This window comes from Somniosus microcephalus, chromosome 25 (genome assembly GCF_052327205.1).
Source record: "Somniosus microcephalus isolate GS21.2 chromosome 25, FLI_Smic_1.0, whole genome shotgun sequence".
In the NCBI taxonomy this organism is placed as follows: domain Eukaryota; kingdom Metazoa; phylum Chordata; class Chondrichthyes; order Squaliformes; family Somniosidae; genus Somniosus; species Somniosus microcephalus.
Window position 1 is genome coordinate 56,540,118 of NC_141011.1, and position 22,093 is coordinate 56,562,210.

Genomic DNA, 22,093 nt, shown 5'->3' on the forward strand with positions numbered 1-22,093 from the left:
TAACTATCAGGAAAGGATGAACAGGCTGGATTTTTTCTTGAAAAGAGATCGCTGAGGGGTGACCTAATAGAGGCCTTTAAGATTATGAAAGGGTTTGATAGAGTAGATACAGAGAGAGTGTTTCCACTTGTGGGGAAGAGCAAAACTCGATTTTACATTTGTCTATTCTAGGATATTTGTATGTTTAATGCAAAGATTTTTGTTGTAAGATTTGGATCTGCGGAACTATTTCGTCATGTATGAAAAACAAAAAATGGTCAGTTGGCATCTATGGGGACAACAGGCAAGTTAATGTTTCAGGTGTAACCCTTCCTCAGAATTGGAACAAAATTACAGATGAACAGCAATTAAAAAGAAACAGAAGGTGGAAGAGGGAGGGGGAAAACATACTGGAGAGAAAGTAGAATGACCTGTAAAGTGCTTAAGAGGAAAACAGGAGATAGCTAAAAGACCGAAGGTGGTAGGAGAAAACATAGAATAATAGAAATTTACACCACAGAAGGAGGCCATTCGGCCCATCGTGTCTGTGCCGGCCGAAGAGCTATCCAGCCTAATCCCACTTTCCAGCTCTTGGTCCATAGTCCTGTAGGTTGCGGCACTTCAAGTGCATATCCACGTACTTTTTAAATGTGATGAGGGTTTCTGCCTCGACCACCCTTTCAGGCAGTGAGTTCCAGACCCCCACCACCCTTTGGGTGAAAAAAGTTCTCCTCAACTCCCCTCTAATCCTTCTACCAATTACTTTAAATCTATGGCCCCTGGTTATTGACCTCTCTGCTAGGGGGAATAGCTCCTTCCTATCCACGCTATCTAGGCCCCTCATAATTTTATACACCTCAATCAAGTCTCCCCTCAGCTTCCTCTGTTCCAAAGAAAACAAACATGTGTGACAAGCTAATGCAGGTCTGTAATGGAAACAGGCCAATTTGGTAAAGTGCTCGATTCTGTTCCACTTTGCCAGGCCCTCCTATTTCCATTTTAGACCTCCCTCACACCCACCCAGTTGTCTTGGCTATTCACATGTTCTCCGTCTCTCTCAAATGTCTTTTAATTCCTTTTTAGAATGCTCTTTCCTATCATCTCTTGTTAATATTGCTTTAGCCATTTAACCATCTCCTATTTTCTTTTTAAGTACTTTACAGATCATTCTTCTTCTACGACAACATGCATTTATATAGCTCTTTTTTAATGTAGAAAAAAACAGCCCAAGGCACTTCAGAAAAGTAATCAACAAATAAAATAGATGTTAAGCCCAAAGAGGTGGATTTTAAGGAGGGTCTTGAAGGAGGTGAGGAAGGTGGAGAAGCAAAGGGGTTTAGGGAAGAAATCTATTTCTTCTCACATTTATCTCTTTTATTGCCTTTTCCCTCACTTTATGTTCAGTTTTAAATGCTGTTCATCTGTAATTTTTTCCAGTTCTAATGAATGGTTACACCTAAAACATTAGCTCCTCCGTTCTCTGTACAGATGCTGACTGGCCAGTTGAGCGTTTCCAGCATTTTGTGTTTTTATTTGATTTCCAGTATTTAAACTAATTTGGCAGGGGGCACCAGACTGTACCATTAGAAGGCAGAAACAAAGTGCAGAAAGGATTGGGAGAGACAGCTAGCACTAGAGTAAGAAATAGCCTGGTATTCGGTGGGGTCAGATTAAGAGAATACAAGAAGGTCCAAGAGGTTTATAGTGCATGTGTGGAAACACAAGAAGCCTGGTAAATAAGGTTGGTGAGCTACAGGCGCAAATAGCCACATGGGATTATGATGTTGTGGCGATAACGGACCCCGGCTCAAAAAAGGGCAGAATTTGGTATTAAATATTTCTGGATATAAGCTGTTCAGGAAGGAGAGGAGGTGAGGTGGCACTCTTGGTAAGGAGAATGTTACAGTGCTGGAGAGAGAGGATGTCCTGGAGGGGAGAGAATCTATTTGGTTAGAGTTAAGAAATAATAGAGGTGCCATTACACTACTAGGTGTATTCTATAGGCTGCCAACTAGATGGAAGGATATAGAGGAGCAAACTTGCAAGGAAATTACAGCGAGTTGCAAGAACTATAGAGTAGTGATAATGGGGAACTTCAACTATCCTAATTTAGACTGGGATAGTAATAGTGTAAAGGGCAGAGAGGGGGAAGAATTTCTGAAGTGTGTTCAGGAAAACTTTCTTGATCAGTATGTTTCCGGCCCAATGAGGAAGGAGGCATTGCTGGATCTGGTTCTGCGGAATGAGGTGGAGCAAGTGTCAGTAGGGGAACATTTAGGGAACAGTGATCATATCATAAGGTTTAGATTAGCTATGGAAAAGGACAGGGAGCAATCTAGAGTAAAAATGCTTAATTGGAGGAACGCCAATTTCAGTGGGTTGAGAATGGATCTGGCCCGGGTAAATTGGAATCAAAGAATGGCAGGCAAAACTGTAATAGAACAATGGGCTACCTTTAAAGAGGAGATGGTTCAGGTACAGTCGAGGTACATTCCCGGGAAGGGGGGGGGGGGCGGGGGAGGAGAGAGAAAGGTAGGGCAACCAAAGTCAGGGCTCCCTGGATGACGAAAGAGATAGAGAGTAAGATGAAGCAGAAAAAGAGCGCATATGACAGATGTCAGGTTGAGAATACAAGTGAGAATCAGGCTGAATATAGAAAGTTCAGAGGGGAAGTGGGGGGAAAAAAATAAGAGGGGCAAAGAGAGAGTATGAGAATAGATTGGCAGCTAACATAAAAGAGAATTCAAAAGTTTTCTATAGGCATATAAATAGTAAACTGGTAGTAAGAAGAGGGGTGGAGCCGATTAGGGACCGGAAAGGTGACCTATGCATGGATGCAGAGGGCATGGCTGAGGTACTAAATGAGTACTTTGCATCTGTCTTCACCAAGGAAGAAGATGCTGCCAAAGTCATAGTGAAAGAAGAGGTAGTGGAGACACTGGATGGGATAAAAATTGATAGAGGATGAACTAGAAAGGCTGGCTGTACTTAAAGTAGGTAAGTCACCAGGACCGGATGGGATGCATCCTAGGATGCTGAGGGAAATTAAGGTGAAAATCACGGAGGTACTGGCCATAATCTTCCAATCCTCCTTAGATACAGCAGTGGTGCCAGAGGACTGGAGAATTGCAAATGTTACACCCTTGTTCAAAAAAGGGTGTAAGGATAAACCCAACAACTACAGGCAAGTCAGTTTAGCCTCAGTCATGGGGAAGCTTTTAGAAAAGATAATCCGGGCCAAAATGAACAGTCACTTGGACAAGTGTGGAATAATTAAGGAAAGCCAGCACAGATTTGTTAAAGGCAAACCGTGTTTAGCTAACTTGATCGAGTTTTTTGATGAGGTAACAGAGTGTTGATGAGGGCACTGCGGTTGACGTGGCGTACATGGACTTCCAAAAGGCGTTTGATAAAGTGCCACATAATAGGCTTGCCAGCAAAGTTGAAGCCCATGGTGTAAAGTGTCAGTCGTGGCTCAGTTGGTAGCACATTTGCCTCTGAGTCAGAAGGTTGTGGGTTCAAGTCCCACTCCAGGGACTTGAGCACATAAAGCTAGGTTGACATTCCAATGCAGTACTGAGGGAGTGCTGCACTGTCGGAGGTGCCGTCTTTCGGATGAGACGTTAAACCGTGGCCCCGTCTGCAGGGGACTTCTCCCCGGTGTCCTGGGGCCAATATTTATCCCTCGACCAGCATAACAAAAACTGATTATCTGGTTATTATCACATTGCTGTTTGTGGGAGCTTGCTGTGCGCAAATTGGCTGCCGCGTTTCCCACATTACAACAGTGACTCCACTTCAAAGGTACTTCATTGGCTGTAAAGTGCTTTGAGACGTCCGGTGGTCGTGAAAGGCACTATATAAAATGCAAAGGGACAGTGGCAGCATGAAATTGGCTAAGTGACAGGAAACAGAGAGCAGTGGTGAACGGTTGTTTTTCGGACTGGAGGAAGGTGTACAGTGGTGTTCCCCAGGGGTCGGTTCTAGGACCACTGCTTTTCTTGATATATATTAATGACTTGGACTTGGGTGTACAGGGCACAATTTCAAAATTTGCAGATGACACAAAACTTGGAAGTATAGTGAACAGTGAGGAGGTTAGTGATAGACTTCAAGAGGACATACAGGCTGGTGAAATGGGCGGACATGTGGCAGATGAAATTTAATGCAGAGAAGTGCGAAGTGATACATTTTGGTAAGAACGAGGAGAGTCAATATAAACTAAAGGGTACAATCCTAAAGGGGGTGTGTAAACAGAGAGACCTGGGGGTGTATATGCACAAATTGTTGAAGGTGGCAGGGCAGGTTGAGAAAGCGGTTAAAAAAGCATACGGGATACTGGGCTTCATAAATAGAGGCATAGAGTACAAAAACAAGGAAGTTATGATGAACCTTTATTAAACATTGGTTCGGCCTCAACTGGAATATCGTGTCCAATTCTGGGCACCGCATTTTAGGAAGGATGTGAAGGCCTTCGAGAGGGTGCAGAAAATATTTACGAGAATGGTTCCGAGGATGAGGAACTTCAGTTGCGTGTATAGACGAGAAGCTGGGGTTGTTCTCCATGAAGCAGAGAAGCTTGAGAGGAGATTTGATAGAGGTGTTCAAAATCATGATGGGTCTAGACAGAGTAGATAGAGAGAAACTGTGCCCATTGGTGGGAGGGTCGAGGACCAGAGGACACAGGTTTAAGTGGCAAAAGAACCAAAGACGACATGAGGGAAAACTTTTTTACGCAGCGAGTGGTTAGGATGTGGAATGCACTGCCTGAAAGGGTGGTGGAGGCAGACTCAATCGTGGCTTTCAAAAGGGAATTGGATAAGTACCTGAAGGAGAAAAATTTGCAGGGCTACGGGGAAAGGGCAGGGGAGTGGGACTAGCTGAAGTGCTCTTGCAGAGAGCCGGCACGGGCCGAATGGCTGCCTTCTGTGCTGTAACCATTCTATGATTCTTTGATTTGCAGTTTTTTGCTTTTAATTTGTATTGTTTTTCATGTATATTCAAATACATTCTTGCTACAGTTTCAAGTAATTGTAGCTGTGATTGATTCTGTAAAGCAATTGTGCCTTAGTTCCATTGCATTACTGCAATAGAGTACTTTTATTTTTCAGGGTAATCAAGGACTTCATGATACAAGGGGGAGACTTTGTAAATGTAAGTAACGTATTGCAAGTTATTGTACACCAATAACAGCTCATCATTCTGCTTTAAATATTACACTTGATTACACTTACACTCACTCACATCAGGCAGACCAGTCCTGGCTGACTTTTCCCCTTCATCGTATGGGCCTGAAATCATTTGTAAAGCTCTCACTGCTGTCTCAAAATGAGATAACTAAATCAGATGGAACAGATGCACTTCCCACATGCTTTACATTCTTCCTGGTAGAAATTGTAGGAAATAACTCATTTATTTTCTACAAAATGTTTTCTCTTTTGCATTTGCTGATACTTTGCTCTTCTACTGTGTAAATATATCAATGCAGTGCTGCTAATGTCTTGCCCATAGGGAGATGGAACCGGTGTATGCAGCATTTACAGAGGGCCGTTTGCTGATGAAAACTTCAGACTCAAACACAATGCCCCTGGTCTCTTGTCCATGGTAAGGGAGCCTCATTATTTATGTAACCTTTCTGTAAAATTCACTCCAATTTAAAATTTGTATTTGTTAAGGATGGAAACCCTAAAATGATATTGAAACTTTCCATTTAAGTACTGTATTAACCAAGTTATTTTTTTGTATCTCTAACAGGCAAACAGTGGCCCAAATACAAACGGTTGTCAGTTCTTTATTACATGCTCTAAATGTGATTGGCTTGATGGGAAGCATGTTGTTTTCGGTAAGGAAAGGATTTCATTTGAAGCAGTTGTCCATTGACCTGGGAATGTGGCTACAGATTTAGAGCCAATAGAAAAGTAAATCATTCATTAAATACAGAAGTGTCAGATTTCCACACTTTTTGTCCAGATTTTACAAATAAAACCATGCAACAGAACTCTGTCTCAGAACATAAGAAATAGGAGCAGGATTAGGCCATACGGCCCTTTGAGCCTTCTCCACCATTCAATAAAACGTGGCTCATGCGCTACCTCAACTCCACCTTCCTGCACTATCCCCATATCCCTTGATTTCCTTAGTATTCAAAAATCTATCAATTTGTCTTGAATATAATCAGTGACTGAGCCTCCACAGCTCTCTGGGGTAGAGAATTCCAAAGATTCACAACCCTTTGAGTGAAGAAATTTCTCCTCCTCTCAGTCCTAAATGGCTGACCCCTTATTCTTAGACTTTGACCCCTAGTTCTAGACTCTCCAGCCAGGGGAAACATCCTCCCAGTATCTACCCTGTCAAGCCCCTTAAGGATTTTAAATATTTCATTGAGATCACCTCTCAGTCTTCTAAACTCTAGGGAATATAGGTCTGGTCTACTCGATCTCTCCTCATAGGGCAATCCCAGGAATTTGTCTAGTGAACCTTCGTTGCACTCCCTCTAAGGGTAGTATATCCTTCCTCAGATAAGGCGACCAAAACTGCACACAATACTCAGGGTGTGGTCTCACCAAGGCCCTGTACAACTGCAGCAAGACATCCTTGTTCTTGTACTCAAACCCTCTCGCTACGAAGGCCAACATACCATTTGCCGCCTTAACCACCTGCATGCTTATGTTTACCTTCAGTGACTGGTGCACAAGGACACCCAGGTCTCGTTGCACTTCCCCTTCTCCCAATCTATTGCCGTTCAGATAATAATCTGCCTTCCTGTTTTTGCCACCAAAGTGGATAACCTCGCATTTATCCACATTATACTGCATCTGCCATGCTTCTGCCCAATCACCCAACCTGTCCAAATCATACTGGAGTTTCTCGGCATCCTCCTCACAGCACACACGCCCACCCAGCTTTGTGTCATCTGCAAACTTGGAGATATTACATCTAGTTCCCTCATTTAGATCATTTATATGCCTGTATATTGTGAATAGCTGGGGTCCTAGGACCGATCCCTGCAGTACCCCACTAGTCACTGCCTGCCACTTGGAAAAAGAGCCGTTTATTCCAACTCTTTGCTTCCTGTCTGCCAACCAGTTCTTTATCCAAGTCAGTACCTTGCCCCCCAATCCCATGTGCCTTAACTTTACACGCTAATCTCTTATGCGGGACCTTATCGAAAGCCTTCTGAAAGTCCAAATACACCACATCCACTGGTTCTCCCTTATCTATTCTACCAGTTACATCCTCAAAAAATTCCAGTAGTTTAGTCAAGTACGATTTACCTTTTGTAAATCCATGTTGACTTTGTCCGATCCTGTCACTGTTTTCCAAGTGCTCTGCTATTACATCTTTCACAATGGATTCTAGCATTTTCCCCACTGCCGATGTCAGGCTTACTGGTCTATAATTCCCCGTTTTCTCTCTACCACCTTTTTTGAATAGTGGGGTAACATTACCCTCCAATCCATGGGAACTGCTCCAGAGTCTATCGAATTTTGGAAGATGAACAGCAATGCATCTACTATTTGTAGGGCCACTTAAGTACCCTAGGATGTAGATTATCAGGCCCTGGGGATTTATCGGCCTTCAATCCCGTCAAGATGTGAGTGTACAGGGCACAATTTCAAAATTTGCAGATAACGCAAAACTTGGAAGTATAGTGAACAGTGAGGAGGAGAGTGATAGACTTCAAGAGGACATAGACAGACTGGTGGAATGGGCGGACACAGGGCAGATGAAATTTAATGCAGAGAAGTGCGAAGTGATACATTTTGGTACAAAGAATGAGGAGAGGACATATAAACTAAAGGGTACAATTCTAAACGAGGTGCATGAACAGAGAGACCTGGGGGTATATGTGCACAAATTGTTGAAGGTGGCAGGGCAGGTTGAGAAAGCAGTTAAAAAAGCTTACGGGTTCCTGGGCTTCATGAACAGAGGTATAGAGTACAAAAGCGTGGAAATTATGATGATCTTGTATAAAGCACTGGTTCGGCCACAACTGGAGTATTGTGTCCAATTCTGGGTGCCACACTTTAGGAAGGATGTGAAAGTCTTATAGACGGTGCAGAAAAGATTTACGAGAATGATTGCAGGGATGAGGAACTTCAGTTACGTGGATAGACTAGAGAAGCTGGGGTTGTTCTCAGAGCAGAGAAGGTTGCAAGGAGATTTGATAGAGGTGTTCAAAATCATGAGGGTTCTGGACAGAGTAGATAGAGAGAAACTGTTCCCATTGGCAGAAGGGTCGAGAACCAGAGGACACAGATTTAAGGTGAAGTCCCATGTTAGCTGATATTGTTAACAGTTCTCGCTCCTCCAGTACTGTCCCCTTCTCCATCAAATCTGCCATCATCACTCCTCTCCTCAAAAAAACAACCTTTAATCCCACCGTCCTTGCAAACTACTGCCCCATCTCCAACCTCCCTTTCCTCTCAAGTCCTTGAACGTGTTGTCGTCTCCCAAATCCGTGCCGATCTTTCCCGCAATTCCATGTTTGAATCCCTCCAATCAGGTTTCCGCTATTGCCACAGTAGCAAAACAGCTCTCGTCAAAGTCACAAATGACGTCCTTTGTGACTGTGACAAAGGTAAACTATCCCTCCTCCTTCTTGACTTGTCTGCAGCCTTTAACACGGTTGACCACTCCATCCTTCTCCAACGCCTCTCCATCATCGTCCAGCTGGGTGGGACTGCATTCGCTTGGTTCCATTCTTATCTATCTAATCGTAGCCAGCGAATCACCTGCAACAGCTTCTCTTCCCGCTCCCACATCATTGCCTCTGGTGCCCCTCAAAGATCTATCCTTGGCCCCCTCCAATTTCTCATCTACATGTTGCCCCTTGGCGACATCATCTGTAAACACAGCATCAGTTTCCACATGTACGCTGACGACACCCAGCTCTACCTCACTACCTCTTCTCTCGACCCTTCCGCCATCTCTAAATTGTCAGACTGCTTGTCCGACATACAGTTCTGGATGAGCAAAAATTTTCTTCAATTAAATATTGGGAAGACCGAAGCCATTGTTTTCGGTTCCTGCCACAAACACCGTTCCCATGACACTGACTCCATCCCTCTCCCTAACATCTGTCTGAGGCTGAACCGCACTGTTCGAGACCTTGGTGTCATATTTGACCCTGAAATGAGCTTCCGACCACATAGCCGCAGCATAACAAAGACCGCCTACTTCCACTTCCGTAATATCGCCTGTCTCCACCCTTGCCTCAGCTCATCCGCTGCTGAAACCCTCATCCATGCCTTTGTTATCACTAGACTTGACTATTCCAACGCACTCCTGGCTGGCCTCCCACATTCCACCCTACGTAAACTTCAGGTCATCCAAAACTTGGTTGCCCGTGTCTTAACTCGCACCAAGTCCCGTTTGCCCATCTCTCCTGTGCTCACTGACCTCCATTGGCTCCCGGTTAAGCAGCGCCTCGATTTCAAAATTCTTATCCTTGTTTTCAAATCCCTCCATGGCCTCGCCCCTCCCTATCTCTGTAATCTCCTCCAGCCCCACAGCCCCCTGAGATATCTGCACTCTAATTCTGCCCTCTTGACCATCTCTGATTATAATCGCTCAACCTTTGGTGGCCGTGCCGTCTGTTTCTTAGGCCCTAAGCTCTGGAATTCCCTGCCTAAATCTCTCCGCCTCGCTACCTCCCTTTCCTCCTTTTAAGATGCTCCTTAAAACCTACCTCTTTGACCAAGCTTTTGGTCACCTGCCCTAATTAATCCTTATGTGGATCGGGGTCAAATTTGTTGTCTTAAAATACTCCTGTGCAGTGCCTTGGGATGTTTTACTACGTTAAAGTCGCTATATAAATACAAATTGTTGTTGTGATTGGCAGAAGAACCAAAGATGACATGAGGAAAACATTTTACTCAGCGAGTGGTTAGGATCTGGAATGCACTGCCTGAAAGGGTGGTGGAGGCAGACTCAATCACGGCTTTCAAAAGGGAGTTGGATAAGTATAGAATCATAGAATGGTTACAGCACGGAAGAAGGGCATTTGGCCCGTCGGATCCGTGTCGGCTCTCTGCAAGCTTACTTCAGCTAGTTCCACTCCTCCACCCTTTCCCCTAGTGCTGCAAATTGTTTTCTTTCAGGTACTTATCCAACTCCTAGTTATTTTATTCGCCAGGGCACTGGTCCGAATCCGGTTTAAGTAGAGCCTGTCACAATGGAACAGCTCCCTCTTTCGTCAGTACTGGCTCCAGTGCCCCATGAATCGAAACTCCTGTCTCCCACACCACTCTTTCTGCCACGCATTTAACCTTCCAATCTGTTTGTCACTATGTCTCCGTGTCATCCCTGCCACAATCATTCTTGGGAGCTAAAGTTAACGAGGTAGATTGTGGGAGCCCCAAATTACTGACCGGTGATGAACCTGTTTTGATAATGCCAAGTACCTCACCAAAGTGGCTATTCCTCATGTGCTCCCTTGCAAGTGAGTTGAAATGAGGCATCATAGTAATCCTGATTCTGTTATCATCCAATGCCCAGAATTCTAGTCGGGCTTACTGGGTAGTGACCAGGAGCAGGAATCCTGGCTAATTTCCCCCTCCCTAATCCGGTGGAGTTGAGGCCAAATGTAGCACTCCTAAAGCCACCAGAATCTGTTCTGGAGTACCTTAAGGTTTATATATTTTTATTTTTCGTTCATGGGATGTGGGTGTCGCTGGCAAGGCCAGCATTTATTGCCCATCCCTAGTTGCCCTTGAGAAGGTATCTTGAGACTGTAGCATCCTACAGACTACATGCCGACAATTTTGGAATTTACCTTCCAAAACTGCTGTTTTGATGATGAGAGAGGGCAGAACGGCTTTTTTGTTCTTCGTGAAGTCGATGATTCTCATTTGTGGAAATGGAAATGTTTCCAGATGTTTCTACAGAAAAACATGTTGGGAAATCAATATTAAAAAAGAAAATGTTAGCATTTCTTCTCCGTACTTGTGCATTTTAACTCTCCTCTCGGAGTCTTGATGTGATTCTCCAACTGAGGAGATCGCCATACAATCTGCTCCATGGCCTGTGCCAATGCTATTCTGTAGCTGGCCACTAGGGAGTGCTGAAATGTTCTGGGTGGAGTCGCCTGCGCATGTTTTCCTGTCCGCCCTGCGGGACGAGCTTGGTTTCTGCTCAGCGCTCTTTCCCTGTCAGCATAGATCAGGACAAGAATTCATCGTGCGGAAAAACTTAAGTGCAGCCACTTGGTCTGTTACAGATACCTTGCACCAGGAGCTCCCTGTGCCACTGCACCTCCCTTGTAAGGTTACACTTAAAACATTTAGAATGTATTTAGTCTTTAGAAAGAACTACTAATACTATTTAAAAAATCTTATTTTATCCAGGTAAAATAATTGATGGATTGCTTGTAATGAGGAAAATTGAGGTAAGCAGCAATCTATTTTGGTAATATTTATAGCTGAAAAGCAAATAATGTCGCTAAGTTAAATATTTGCTATGCAAGAAATGTTTAGGTAGTGTCTGCTGCCAAAATAATTTGGTTTGCATCTAATGTGCACATGTATTTCATCTAAAAAAAAAAAAAAAAAAAAAATGACGTGGGTTTTTCAGTGAGGACTGTGGGGGCGGGTGCAGGTGGTTAAAAGGACCATTCTTTCCTGGTTCCGATAAATAAGATGCAGCATAATAACTAGAGCATGGAGTATGGACCAAGAAAAGGCCATTCAGTCAATCATACAGACTCTTGCCAAAAACCTATGTGTAGTTGCACTCATGAATTTTTCACCACATTGTCTAATCCCCTGAGGGAGGTAAAGTTTTGAGAGGATATAACTCTCCAACAGTCCACAGATTCCTCCCTGACCCCTGCGAGCGATTGAGCTAAAACTCCATTAGGATGTTAACTTAATATTACAACCAACTTTAACCTTAACCAATTGCATTCCAAAAATCACAACTTTATGGTCTTGGCAGGATTGGAGTAAAAGTGTTCCATAGTGTATTTGTTCATCATTTTCTGTACTCCGGATGGCTGGCAGGCTGCTCCTGGTCCAAGTTCCTCAACAGCGACCTAGTGGCATGCAAAAACTCAGCATTGTCAACTGAACCAAATATTATCCATGGAATCACTGCCACTATTTTACCTCTGATGGTGTGAAAACCACAGGCCTTCGACAGAAGGAAAGCCGCAGCAACTAGTGCGCGCCCACTTGCGCACAAGCAAGGCCCCCATTTCCTGGTGCAGTTCTTGCATACCAATCTTAGTCCATTCTAGGCTTTTGTAACCCCAGCAAGCTGAGGAGCATTTTGTTAACACCTCACCTCAGAGTGCCATTTTGGCAATTTTTAACCCCATGCTGTTCAATTTGAACCATGTGATGTGAAACTGCACCCTTGCGTGTGATTCTGGCTGTTAGAAACATAGAAATATAGAAGATAGGAGCAGGAGTAGGCCATTCGGCCCCTCGAGCCTGCTCTGCCATTTAATGAGATCATGGCTGATCATCCAAATTCAAGTCTCTTCTGCTATTCTATTAGATCATGGCTGATCTGTACCTCTACCCCATTACCTCCCATAGCTCCATATCCCTTTGATTTCCTTACCCAACAAAATTGCATCAAACTCACTCGGAAGTTTCAATTGGTCCAACATCAACAACTTGCATTTATACAGTGCCTTTACCATAGTAAAATGTTCCAAGGTGCCTATCAGACTAGTCTGATTGGGAGTGCTAGGATTTTTGACCCAGCGACAATAAAGGAATAGTGATACATGTCCAAGTCAGGATGGTGATTGACTTGGAAGTGATGGTGTTCCCATGCACCTGCTGCCCTCGTCCTTCTGGGTGGTGGATTTGGGAGGTGCTGCCGAAGAATCCGTGGCAAGTTGCTGCAGTGCCTCCTGTAGATATCACACACTACAGCCACGGTGTACCAGTGGTTAAGACGGTCGATCTTTAGGCTTCTGGGTGAAGTGACGATCAAGCAGGCTACTTTGTCCTGGATGGTGTTGAGCTTCTTGAGTGTTGTTGGAGCTGCACTCATCCAGGCAAGTGGAGAGTATTCCATCACACTCCTGACTTGTGCCTTGTCGGTGGTGGCGAGGCTTTGGGAGTCAGGAGGTCACCCACTCGTCAGAAATACCCAGCCTCTGACTAACCTTTTCCCTTACCATCCCTACGCCCAGCCCCCAACTGGACAACATCATTTCCTTTGTTACCAGACCGCTCCCTGTGTCTATCCCTTATCATCCTGAATGTTTCCTGGCCACCACCTCCATCATTCTTGGCCTACTTTCATTATTCACCTGCTCTCTAACTATGCTTCATCTGAATGCTGCACTTGGTTTTGACTCCCCATATGTAACCATATTAAAGATTGACTAGTTTACTAAGTTTGTGATTCTGGAAATAAAGCAGCCTGTTCTATAGGATCATTTTCCTGTTTATTATGTAGTCATTGCAATCAGGGAGGAGGAGCGTGAAATATTAGATGAAATAAACATAATGAAAGAGGAAATATTAAGGGGGTTAGCAGCTTTGAAAGTGGATAAATCCCCAGGCCCGGATGAAATGTATCCCAGATTGTTAGGAGAAGTTAGAGAGGAAATAGCAGAGGCTTTAACCATCATTTTCCAATCCTCTCTGGCTACAGGTGTGGTGCCAGAGGACTGAAGGACTGCTAACATGGTAGCGTTGTTTAAAAAGGGAGAAAGGGATCGACCGAGTAATTACAGGCTAGTCAGCCTAACCTCGGTGGTGGGAAAAATATTGGAAAAAATTCTGAGGGACAGGATAAATCTTCATTTAGAAAAACACGGATTAATCAGGGACAGTCAGCATGGATTTGTTAAGGGAAGGTCGTGTCTGACTAACTTGATTGAATTTTTTGAGGAGGTAACAAGGAGGGTCAATGAGGGTAGTGCGTTTGTAGTCTACATGGATTTTAGCAAGGCTTTTGATAAGGTCCCGCATGACAGACTGGTCACGAAGTGAAAGCCCATGGGATCCAAGGCAAAGTGGCAAGTTGGATCCAAAATTGGCTGAGGCAGGAAACAAAGGGTAATGGTCGAAGGGTGATTTTGTGACTGGAAGGCTGTTTCCAGTGGGGTTCCGCAGGGCTCAGTACTGGGTCCTTTGCTTTTTGTGGCATATATCAATGATTTGGACTTGAATGAAGGAAGTATGATTAAGAAGTCTGCAGATGATACAAAAATTGGCTGTGTGGTTGATAATGATGAAGAAAGCTGCAGACTGCAGAAAGATATCAATGGACTGGTCAGGTGGGCAGAACATTGGCAAATGGAATTCAATCTGGAGAACACATTGGCAAATTGAATCTGGAGAAGTGTGAGGTAATGCATTTGGGGAGGGCTAACAATGCAAGGGAATACACTATAAATGGTAGGACACTGAGAAATGCAGAAGATCAGAGGGACCTTGGAGTGCATGTCCACAGATCCCGGAAGGTAGCAGGACAGGTAGATAAGGTAGTTAAGAAGGCATACAGGATACTTGCCTTTATTAGCCGAGGCATAGAATATAAGAGCCAGGGAGGTTATGCTTGAATTGTATAAAACACTAGCTAGGCGGTAGCTAGAATACTGTGTGCAGTTCTGGTCATCACATTACAGGAAGGATGTGATTGCACTAGAGACGGTGCAGAGGAGATTTATGAGGATGTTGCCTGGGCTGGGGAATTTGAGCTATGAGGAAAGATTGGATAGGCTGGGGGGGGGTTCTTTGGAACAGAGGAGGCTGAGGGGAAACTTGATTGAGGTGTATAAAATTATATGGGGCCTAGATAGAGTGGATAGGAAGGACCTATTTCCTTTAGCAGAAGGGTCAATAACTAGGGGGTGTTGTATCCGTGTGTTAATGGAGACACGGAATGCAGGAGTTGGTTTAACAGGTGTTTACTGAACAAAGTCTGGAGGTGAACTAAAAGATACAAGACGCTATACAGGCTTATATACCCGAGTGGTCACTACCGGTATTACAGTACATAGGGCTCTTAAAGGTACATACACTACAATTCCTCCCCTTTTAGATAATTAGTACATAACATTTTAAGTAATCATTAATTAACATGTTTACAAGAACAATAATCTACACATTTGCTGCAGTTAATCAATTATAAGTCAGTCTCTCTGGAGGCTTCCTGACTCGGTCCGGATAACGCCTCGGTGGTGCAGTAGGTTCTTTTGGCAAGGTCGATTCGGCTTGAATGCCAGTGTCGGGTTCATCTGGTTCCAGTATCACCGGATCGGAGGTAGATACTATGGGTATCTCTGCTTCATCATTAGGTGTAGAGAGTTGTGGTGTAGGTTGTCCCTTTTCGGATGACTCTATGATCTGGTCAGCATGGCGCCTTATTATGCTTTCACCAATGTCCACGGTATACATCAGCGGTCCTAGTCGTGTGCAAATAGTTCCAGGCTGCCATTTCTCGGTACGGTAGTCCCGGGCCAAAATTTGTTGACCTATCTGGAAGGTTCTAGTTGACCTTTCATTCATGCCTTGAAATTGCCGGTTCTCTACGTCCCTTCTGATGTTTGGCTTGATCAAATCCAGCCGGCATCTTGGTCTTCAATTGAAAAACATCATGGCGGGAGCTTGGTTTGTAACCACATGTGTTGCATTCCTGTACGCAAACAAGAAGTTATCTACCTTATGTTGTAGATTTATGTCTTCATTACCCATGGCCTTTATGGCCTTCTTGAAGGTCTGGACAAACCTTTCAGCTAATCCATTGGTGGCGGGATGGTATGGGGCGGACGTGTAGTGCTTAACCCCATTGTTTTTTAAGAACTTCCTGAATTCTTCGGACACAAATTGCGGTCCATTATCAGAACAGATCTGTTCAGGCAGCCCATTCCTGGCAAATATGGTCCTTAATACTGTGATGGTTTTTTCCGTGGTGGTGGAGGACATCTTTATTACCTCCGGCCACTTGGAGTGTGCATCAACCACGATTAAGAACATTGAGTCCATAAATGGACCAGCAAAGTCGATATGTACCCTTTGCCATGGAGATGAGGGCCACTCCCATGGATGTAGAGGGGCTTGTGGTGGGGCGTTTTGGACCTTCTGGTATCCTAGACAGCTCTTGGTCATTTCTTCGATGTCTCCATCGATACCTGGCCACCACACAAACGCTCTGGCTAGGTTCTTCATTTTCACTCCACCCAGATGCCCCTCATGAAGCTCCTTTAGTACTTTATCCTGGAGTTTGGGTGGAATCACCACTCTGGATCCACACATCAAGGTTCCTCGGCACACTGACAGCTGTTCTCTTCTTTGCGAGAATGCTGGCAACAGTGGTTCGCCATGTGCTGGCCATCCCTTCACCGTTAAATCGTAGACTCGTGAGAGAGTCGGGTCATTTCTCGTTTCCTTTTCAATAGTAGAATTTGTTACTGGTAGACATTCCACTATGGTTGAGTGGAACATCTCCACTGGGTCCACTGTAGGTGCCTCTTCTACCGTTGGCAACGGTAGGCGCGATAAACCGTCAGCATTCCCATGCTGTTTTGTTCCTTTGTATTCTATGTCATATTGGTGTGCCCCTAGGAAAAGGGACCACCTCTGTAGCCTTTGCGCTGTCATAATGGGTGATGCGCTATCAATTACTCATAAAAGACTGAGAGTTAAGAGAGTAACTAAAGGCTTTTATTAACATAAGAATGAAGGTCTGCCTCGAGTGGTCGACCGGTCCAGAAATAAAAAGGGCTGGGGAGCAGTCACCTTTATACTAGGACTTGTGGGAGGAGTCAGCCGAGGCATGTCCAGGCATGTACACAGTGGAATACAAACGGTGGTTTACCACAATGGGAACGCCCTTTTTAGGGTTGAATATGGAGACGAGGGGTTGATGGTCAGTCAACAAGGTAAATTTTTGTCCGTGTAGGTAATGGTTGAATTTCTTCACCCCCCACACCAGGCTGAGTGCCTCCCTGTCGATCTGGGCATAGTTACGCTCAGCTGAGTTCAATGAGCGTGACGCAAAAGCTATCGGCCGCTCCGAGCCATCAGGGAATCTATGCGATAATACCGCTCCTACGCCGTAAGGGGATGCATCGCACGCCAGTCTGATTGGCAGTGATGGGTTGTAATGAGCCAACACTTCCTTGGACGTGATCAAGCCTTTGCATTTATGGAAGGCACGTTTACAGTCTTCGCTCCATTTCCAAATTACTCCCGTTTGTAGCAGTGCGTTAAGAGGGTGCAGAACAGTTGACAAGTTTGGTAAAAATTTATGATAATAATTTATCAATCCCAGGAACGATCTTAATTGTGAGACATTTTCAGGTGCTGGGGCTTTTATGACCGCTTCAATTTTTTCAGGTGACTTATGCAACCCTTCTTCGTTAATTATATGGCCACAATATGATATTTGTTTCTGGAAAAATTTGCACTTGGGGCGATTTGCTCGTAGGCCCCGTTCTCTCAGCCTAGTGAGCACCTGCTCCAAATTGGCAAGGTGCTCGTTGTCGTTTTCTCCTGTTACAAGGATGTCGTCTAGGTAGCATTGAGTCCCCGGAATCCCTTGGAAGACTTGCTCCATAGCTCTTTGCCAGATAGCTGGAGCGGATGCTACTCCGAAAACCAGTCGATTGTACTGGTACAGGCCTTTGTGTGTGTTTATCGTGAGATACTTTTTAGAGGCCTCCTCAACCTCCATCTGTAGATATGCCTGTGCCAAGTCAATTTTGGTGAAATGTTTCCCTCCGGATAGTGAGGCGAAAATATCTTCTATCCTCGGAAAAGGATACTGTATCGTGTGAAGGACCGGGTTTACAGTCACCTTGAAGTCCCCACAGGTGCGAATTTTTCTCTGTTCTTCAGATTTATCATTATTCAACGTTTTCTTCATGACCGGGACGATGGGTGTTGCCCACTCGCTCCAATCTACCTTGGATAACACGCCTGCTTTTTCCAAATTCTCCAGCTCTGCCTCAACTGCTGGACGAATTGCGTATGGCACCGGCCTTGCCTTAAAAAACTTGGGAATTGCCGCATCTTCCACTTTTATTGAGGCGGTGACGCCTTTCAAGGTTCCTAGTTCCTGTTGAAACACTTCTTTGGCGTTAGCCAAGATGTCTTTTAATTGTTCAGGTATGACGTCATCATCATTTTTTATCTTACTGGTCACCGTCAGTGCCTGAATGGAGTGCCAGTCTAAACGTATCTTCCTGTTCCATTCCCGGTGGACCACCATCTTGCAGAACGTATAAATACAACTTCTGTATTTCCTTGCCGTTGTATAAAACAGGCACCCTTATTTTCCCTCTGGGGTATACTTTCTGCCCCGTATATGTCTTCAAGATAATGGATGTGTCTTTCAAAGGTATATGCGGAAATAGCCGCTCGTAATCCCATCGACTTATGACGGTCAGAGCTGATCCTGTATCTAGCTCCATTTTAACTGGGGACCCCGCTATCGTGAGGGTAACCCAAATGGTCTGGTAATCTTCTTTGGCAATTACATTATGCAATTTGAGACAGCTTAGTCTCTTGTTTCCGGAGTCGCTATCGCTCTTCTGGTCTTCGGAGCTACTGTCCGTCATCATTTGTACCTTTCTGTACTTTTCCTTATTGATTTTTTTTTTCTGTCAATGGATTTTTTGTTTCCAGATCGGCATACACGTGCAATGTGTCCCATCTTTCCGCATTGCCTGCATGCTTTGTCCTTGAACCAGCAGTCCCTCTGGTCATGGGTGGATCTGCCGCAGGGATAACATCTCTCGCAACCCCGTGTCATTTCATGGGTGCTGAAGTCCTGTGGCTTTTGCTGTATCTCTGCAGCTGCTCTTGCTGCTGCTTCGTATGATACAGCCACACTGAGAGCCTTGTCCAGTGTCAAATCTTTCTCAGAAAGTAGCCTTTTCTGTGTTCCTTCGCTTAGGAGACCACAGACGAATTTGTCTCGTAGAGAATCTGCCAGTCCTGCCCCGAATTGGCAGTGCTTTGACAGCTTTCTTAATTCCGTGAGGTAATCAGCGTTACTTTCATTCTTGTGCTGATTCCTCCTGAAGAATTTGAATCATTCTGCTATCAGCAGCGGTGTTGGGTTTAAGTGCTCCTGTAGGGTATCAACAATCTCCTTAAAATTCTTGTCCATCGGTTTGGCTGGAGTGATTAAGTTTCGTAACAGCCCGTATGTCTTTGCGCCCATCAGATTTAGAAGTACCGATGCCTTTTTATCATCCTCTACTTCATTCGCTGTGCAATATACCTCCACTCTTTCCACATGTGTGGTCCAATCCTCTATATCACTATCGAAAGCAGTAATATTGCCAGTCTTAGGCATCCTGAAAATCAAAAATGGCACCTCCCGCGCTTTCCTTTCTTCCCTGCCGAGAAAAAAATGGCGTCTCCCGCGCTTTCCTGCCGCTGCTGACAACGTTGTTCTCCGCGGTTTTTATTTACACAGATATTTTTAATAGGTGGAGACTCGTTCCCGCCGGACTCTCTGGGACTTTTCCCTCCCTCTGCTTGGTCCGAACGCCGACCTGCTTTGCAGCGCCGGCCGTCTCCCGAGTGCTCCACCCTCCATCTCTGTTTGCCTCCGCCTTCCGACTCGCTGCTCGGCACCGCTGCAGAGCCAGCCGATCGAGCCCCAGCCCGCCGCCCAGGAAGGATTAGTGCAGTACCTGCCACCAGCCCGGCTAGCTGGTGAAACCACAGGTTTTTTTCTTCGACCTTCGTCTGAGGAATCGATATCCTTGAGGTGCTGCCGAATTGCAAGTAAGTCCGTTTCCAATTCGTCGCCACTGTTGTATCCGTGTGTTAATGGAGACATGGAATGCAGGAGTTGGTTTAACAGGTGTTTACTGAACAAAGTCTGGAGGTGAACTAAAAGATACAAGACGCTATACAGGCTTATATACCCGAGTGGTCACTACCGGTATTACAGTACGCAGGGCTCTTAAAGGTACATACACTACAGGGGGCATAGATTTAAAGTACAGGAAACTTTCTGGTATCCGGCACTGACGGGACCGAGCTGTTGCCATTCCATCAAAACTGCCGGAGAAACCAGCGCTAATGTTAAAACATACGGAGCTTCTGAGCTCCGTGTGAAGCAACAAACCCTGTTGCTAACAGTCGGCGTAGCTTGCAAGCGTCTCTGTAGCTAAGCAACAGCTTCAGCTCGACCTTGCAGGGCCACGACTGGAGGAAAAAAAGCAACGAGAAGTAAAAAATCTTATCTGAACCGACTCCTGAATTTTGCCGGTGGATAGAGCTTTCTGGACATTTTAACCTCCGGTTAAACGAAAGTTTCCTGTAATTGGTCAGAGGTGTAGAGGGGATTTGAGGAGAAATTTTTTCACCGAGGGTGGTGGGGGTCTGAAACTCACTGCCTGAAAGGGTGGTGGAGGCAGAGACCTCCACCACGTTTAAAAAGTACGTGGATATGCACTTGAAGTGCCGTAACCTGCAAGGCTACGGACCAGGAGTTGGAAAGTGGGGTTAGGGTGAATAGCTCTTTGTCGACCGGCACGGACACGATGGGCAAAATGGCCTCCTTCTGTGCTGTAAATTTCTATGGTTCTCTGATGATTTCTATATCTTCTGCCTGCAGAATGTTCCCGCTGGACCCAGCAACAAGCCTAAACTTCCTGTGGTGATTGCACAGTGTGGAGAAATGTAGAGTAAACTGGCAGAGAGAAAAGTCTGATTCTTCACCTCAACACCATTTGTTCAGAAGTATAAAGCGACCTGCATACTATTTATGGTGTTCATGGAAACGAGACAGTCCCTTGTTGGTTTAAAGAGTTGCACACGGCTGGTCTAGGGTTTTCACTACCAGGTTTCTTTCTCTGAGATGTTGTGCTGATCAGAGGAAATTCCTGTGCTGTGTGCTATGCGTGTGAGCCATTCCAAAACCATTTCCTCTATTTATTTTTTAAAATCAATTTGGTGTAGTTATTTCAAATAACAACAGAAAAAGCTGGAAAAACTCAGCAGGCCAGGCAACATCCGTGGAGAGAGAAAGAAACAGAGTTAACATTTCAGGTCGAAACCCTTATTCATCATTCATCCTTCACCCTTTTGCTATCATGGTGTAGTTATTCGATGTCCTGTCTTTTTTTAAACCTTATCGTGAGACAGAAAGATGCACTGGCGAACAGCTGGATCTCAAATCGCCTAGTGCATTTTCCTGGAAACATTTCTAGCCAGACACAAACATAAAGGGACTGCAGCAGAAAGGGACCTTCCTGCTTGTAAGTATAATCTTGGTTTAATTGTCCTTTTAATGACCAAGACTTCAAATCATTGATTTTTATTTTTGAAAAAAGAGTCTGCAACTACTGTCAAAATGGTGACTTTCCAGCGATAGCAAGACAGAACGTAAGGTGTGTTGCATCAGCTCTGGTTACAGCTTCAGTTTATATTTGTTTTGCAGACCACAGTAGTTTCTTTTGAACCTTATATGGACTTTGTACACAAATAAATATGAAAGATATGACTGTTGCCGGCAGTATTATTTAGTGACAGTGACTGGTGATAATTTCCAGTAATTATTCATTTCATGGAATCCTTTCTATGAAGTTTTGAAACCCAAATATTGGATGAATGGGCAAAGACAGAAGCACTTTGGATTTCATTTATTTCTGAAATTCACTGTAAATGCATTATAGCTCTTGCTTTCTGATTGAAGTGCATGCACTGGCAGCAAAAGGAAGGGATCTGGCCCAAAATAAGTGGACTGAAAAGTTTAAAAAATGGACCAATAAATCAATAGTGGGAAGTCTTTAAATACAAAAGTACAAAATAAATATATTTCTATAAGGCACCAAGAATAAGAGTTCCATCGAAAAATAGAGAGCTAAAAACTAAGCTGAAACTTAAAAGGGATGCTAACAATACAAAGGAAAACCAGGAAAAGCTTTGGGGGAGGTAAAGAGGGAGATTAAAAGGGCTAATATGGATATGAAAAAAGGCAGCGGGTAATATAAAAGGAAATAATATGGACCTTTTATAGTCATATGAACAATAAAAGGAAAGTTAGAAAATGGGACCTCTTTTAGGCAGTCCCTCGGGAACCGAGGATGACTTGCTTCCACATTAAAAATTAGTTCTCAGGTGACTGATGAGTCCAATGCGGGACCTACAGTCTCTGTCACAGGTGGGGCAGACGGTGG

General features: G+C 44.5%; 1 protein-coding gene across 1 annotated transcript in view; it reads left to right on the forward strand.

The window, feature by feature from the left end:
- Positions 1–21,422, forward strand: part of ppih (peptidylprolyl isomerase H (cyclophilin H)) — a 23,651-nt gene extending 2,229 nt beyond the window's left edge. Inside the window, exons 4-8 of the mRNA XM_085967525.1 lie at positions 5,091–5,133; positions 5,491–5,583; positions 5,734–5,821; positions 11,328–11,368; positions 20,530–21,422. Of these exons, the coding sequence (XP_085823651.1) occupies positions 5,091–5,133; positions 5,491–5,583; positions 5,734–5,821; positions 11,328–11,368; positions 20,530–20,598 (334 nt within the window). The 3' untranslated portion in view covers positions 20,599–21,422. The remainder of the gene's footprint in view (positions 1–5,090; positions 5,134–5,490; positions 5,584–5,733; positions 5,822–11,327; positions 11,369–20,529) is intronic.
- The last annotated feature ends 671 nt before the right edge of the window (positions 21,423–22,093 follow it).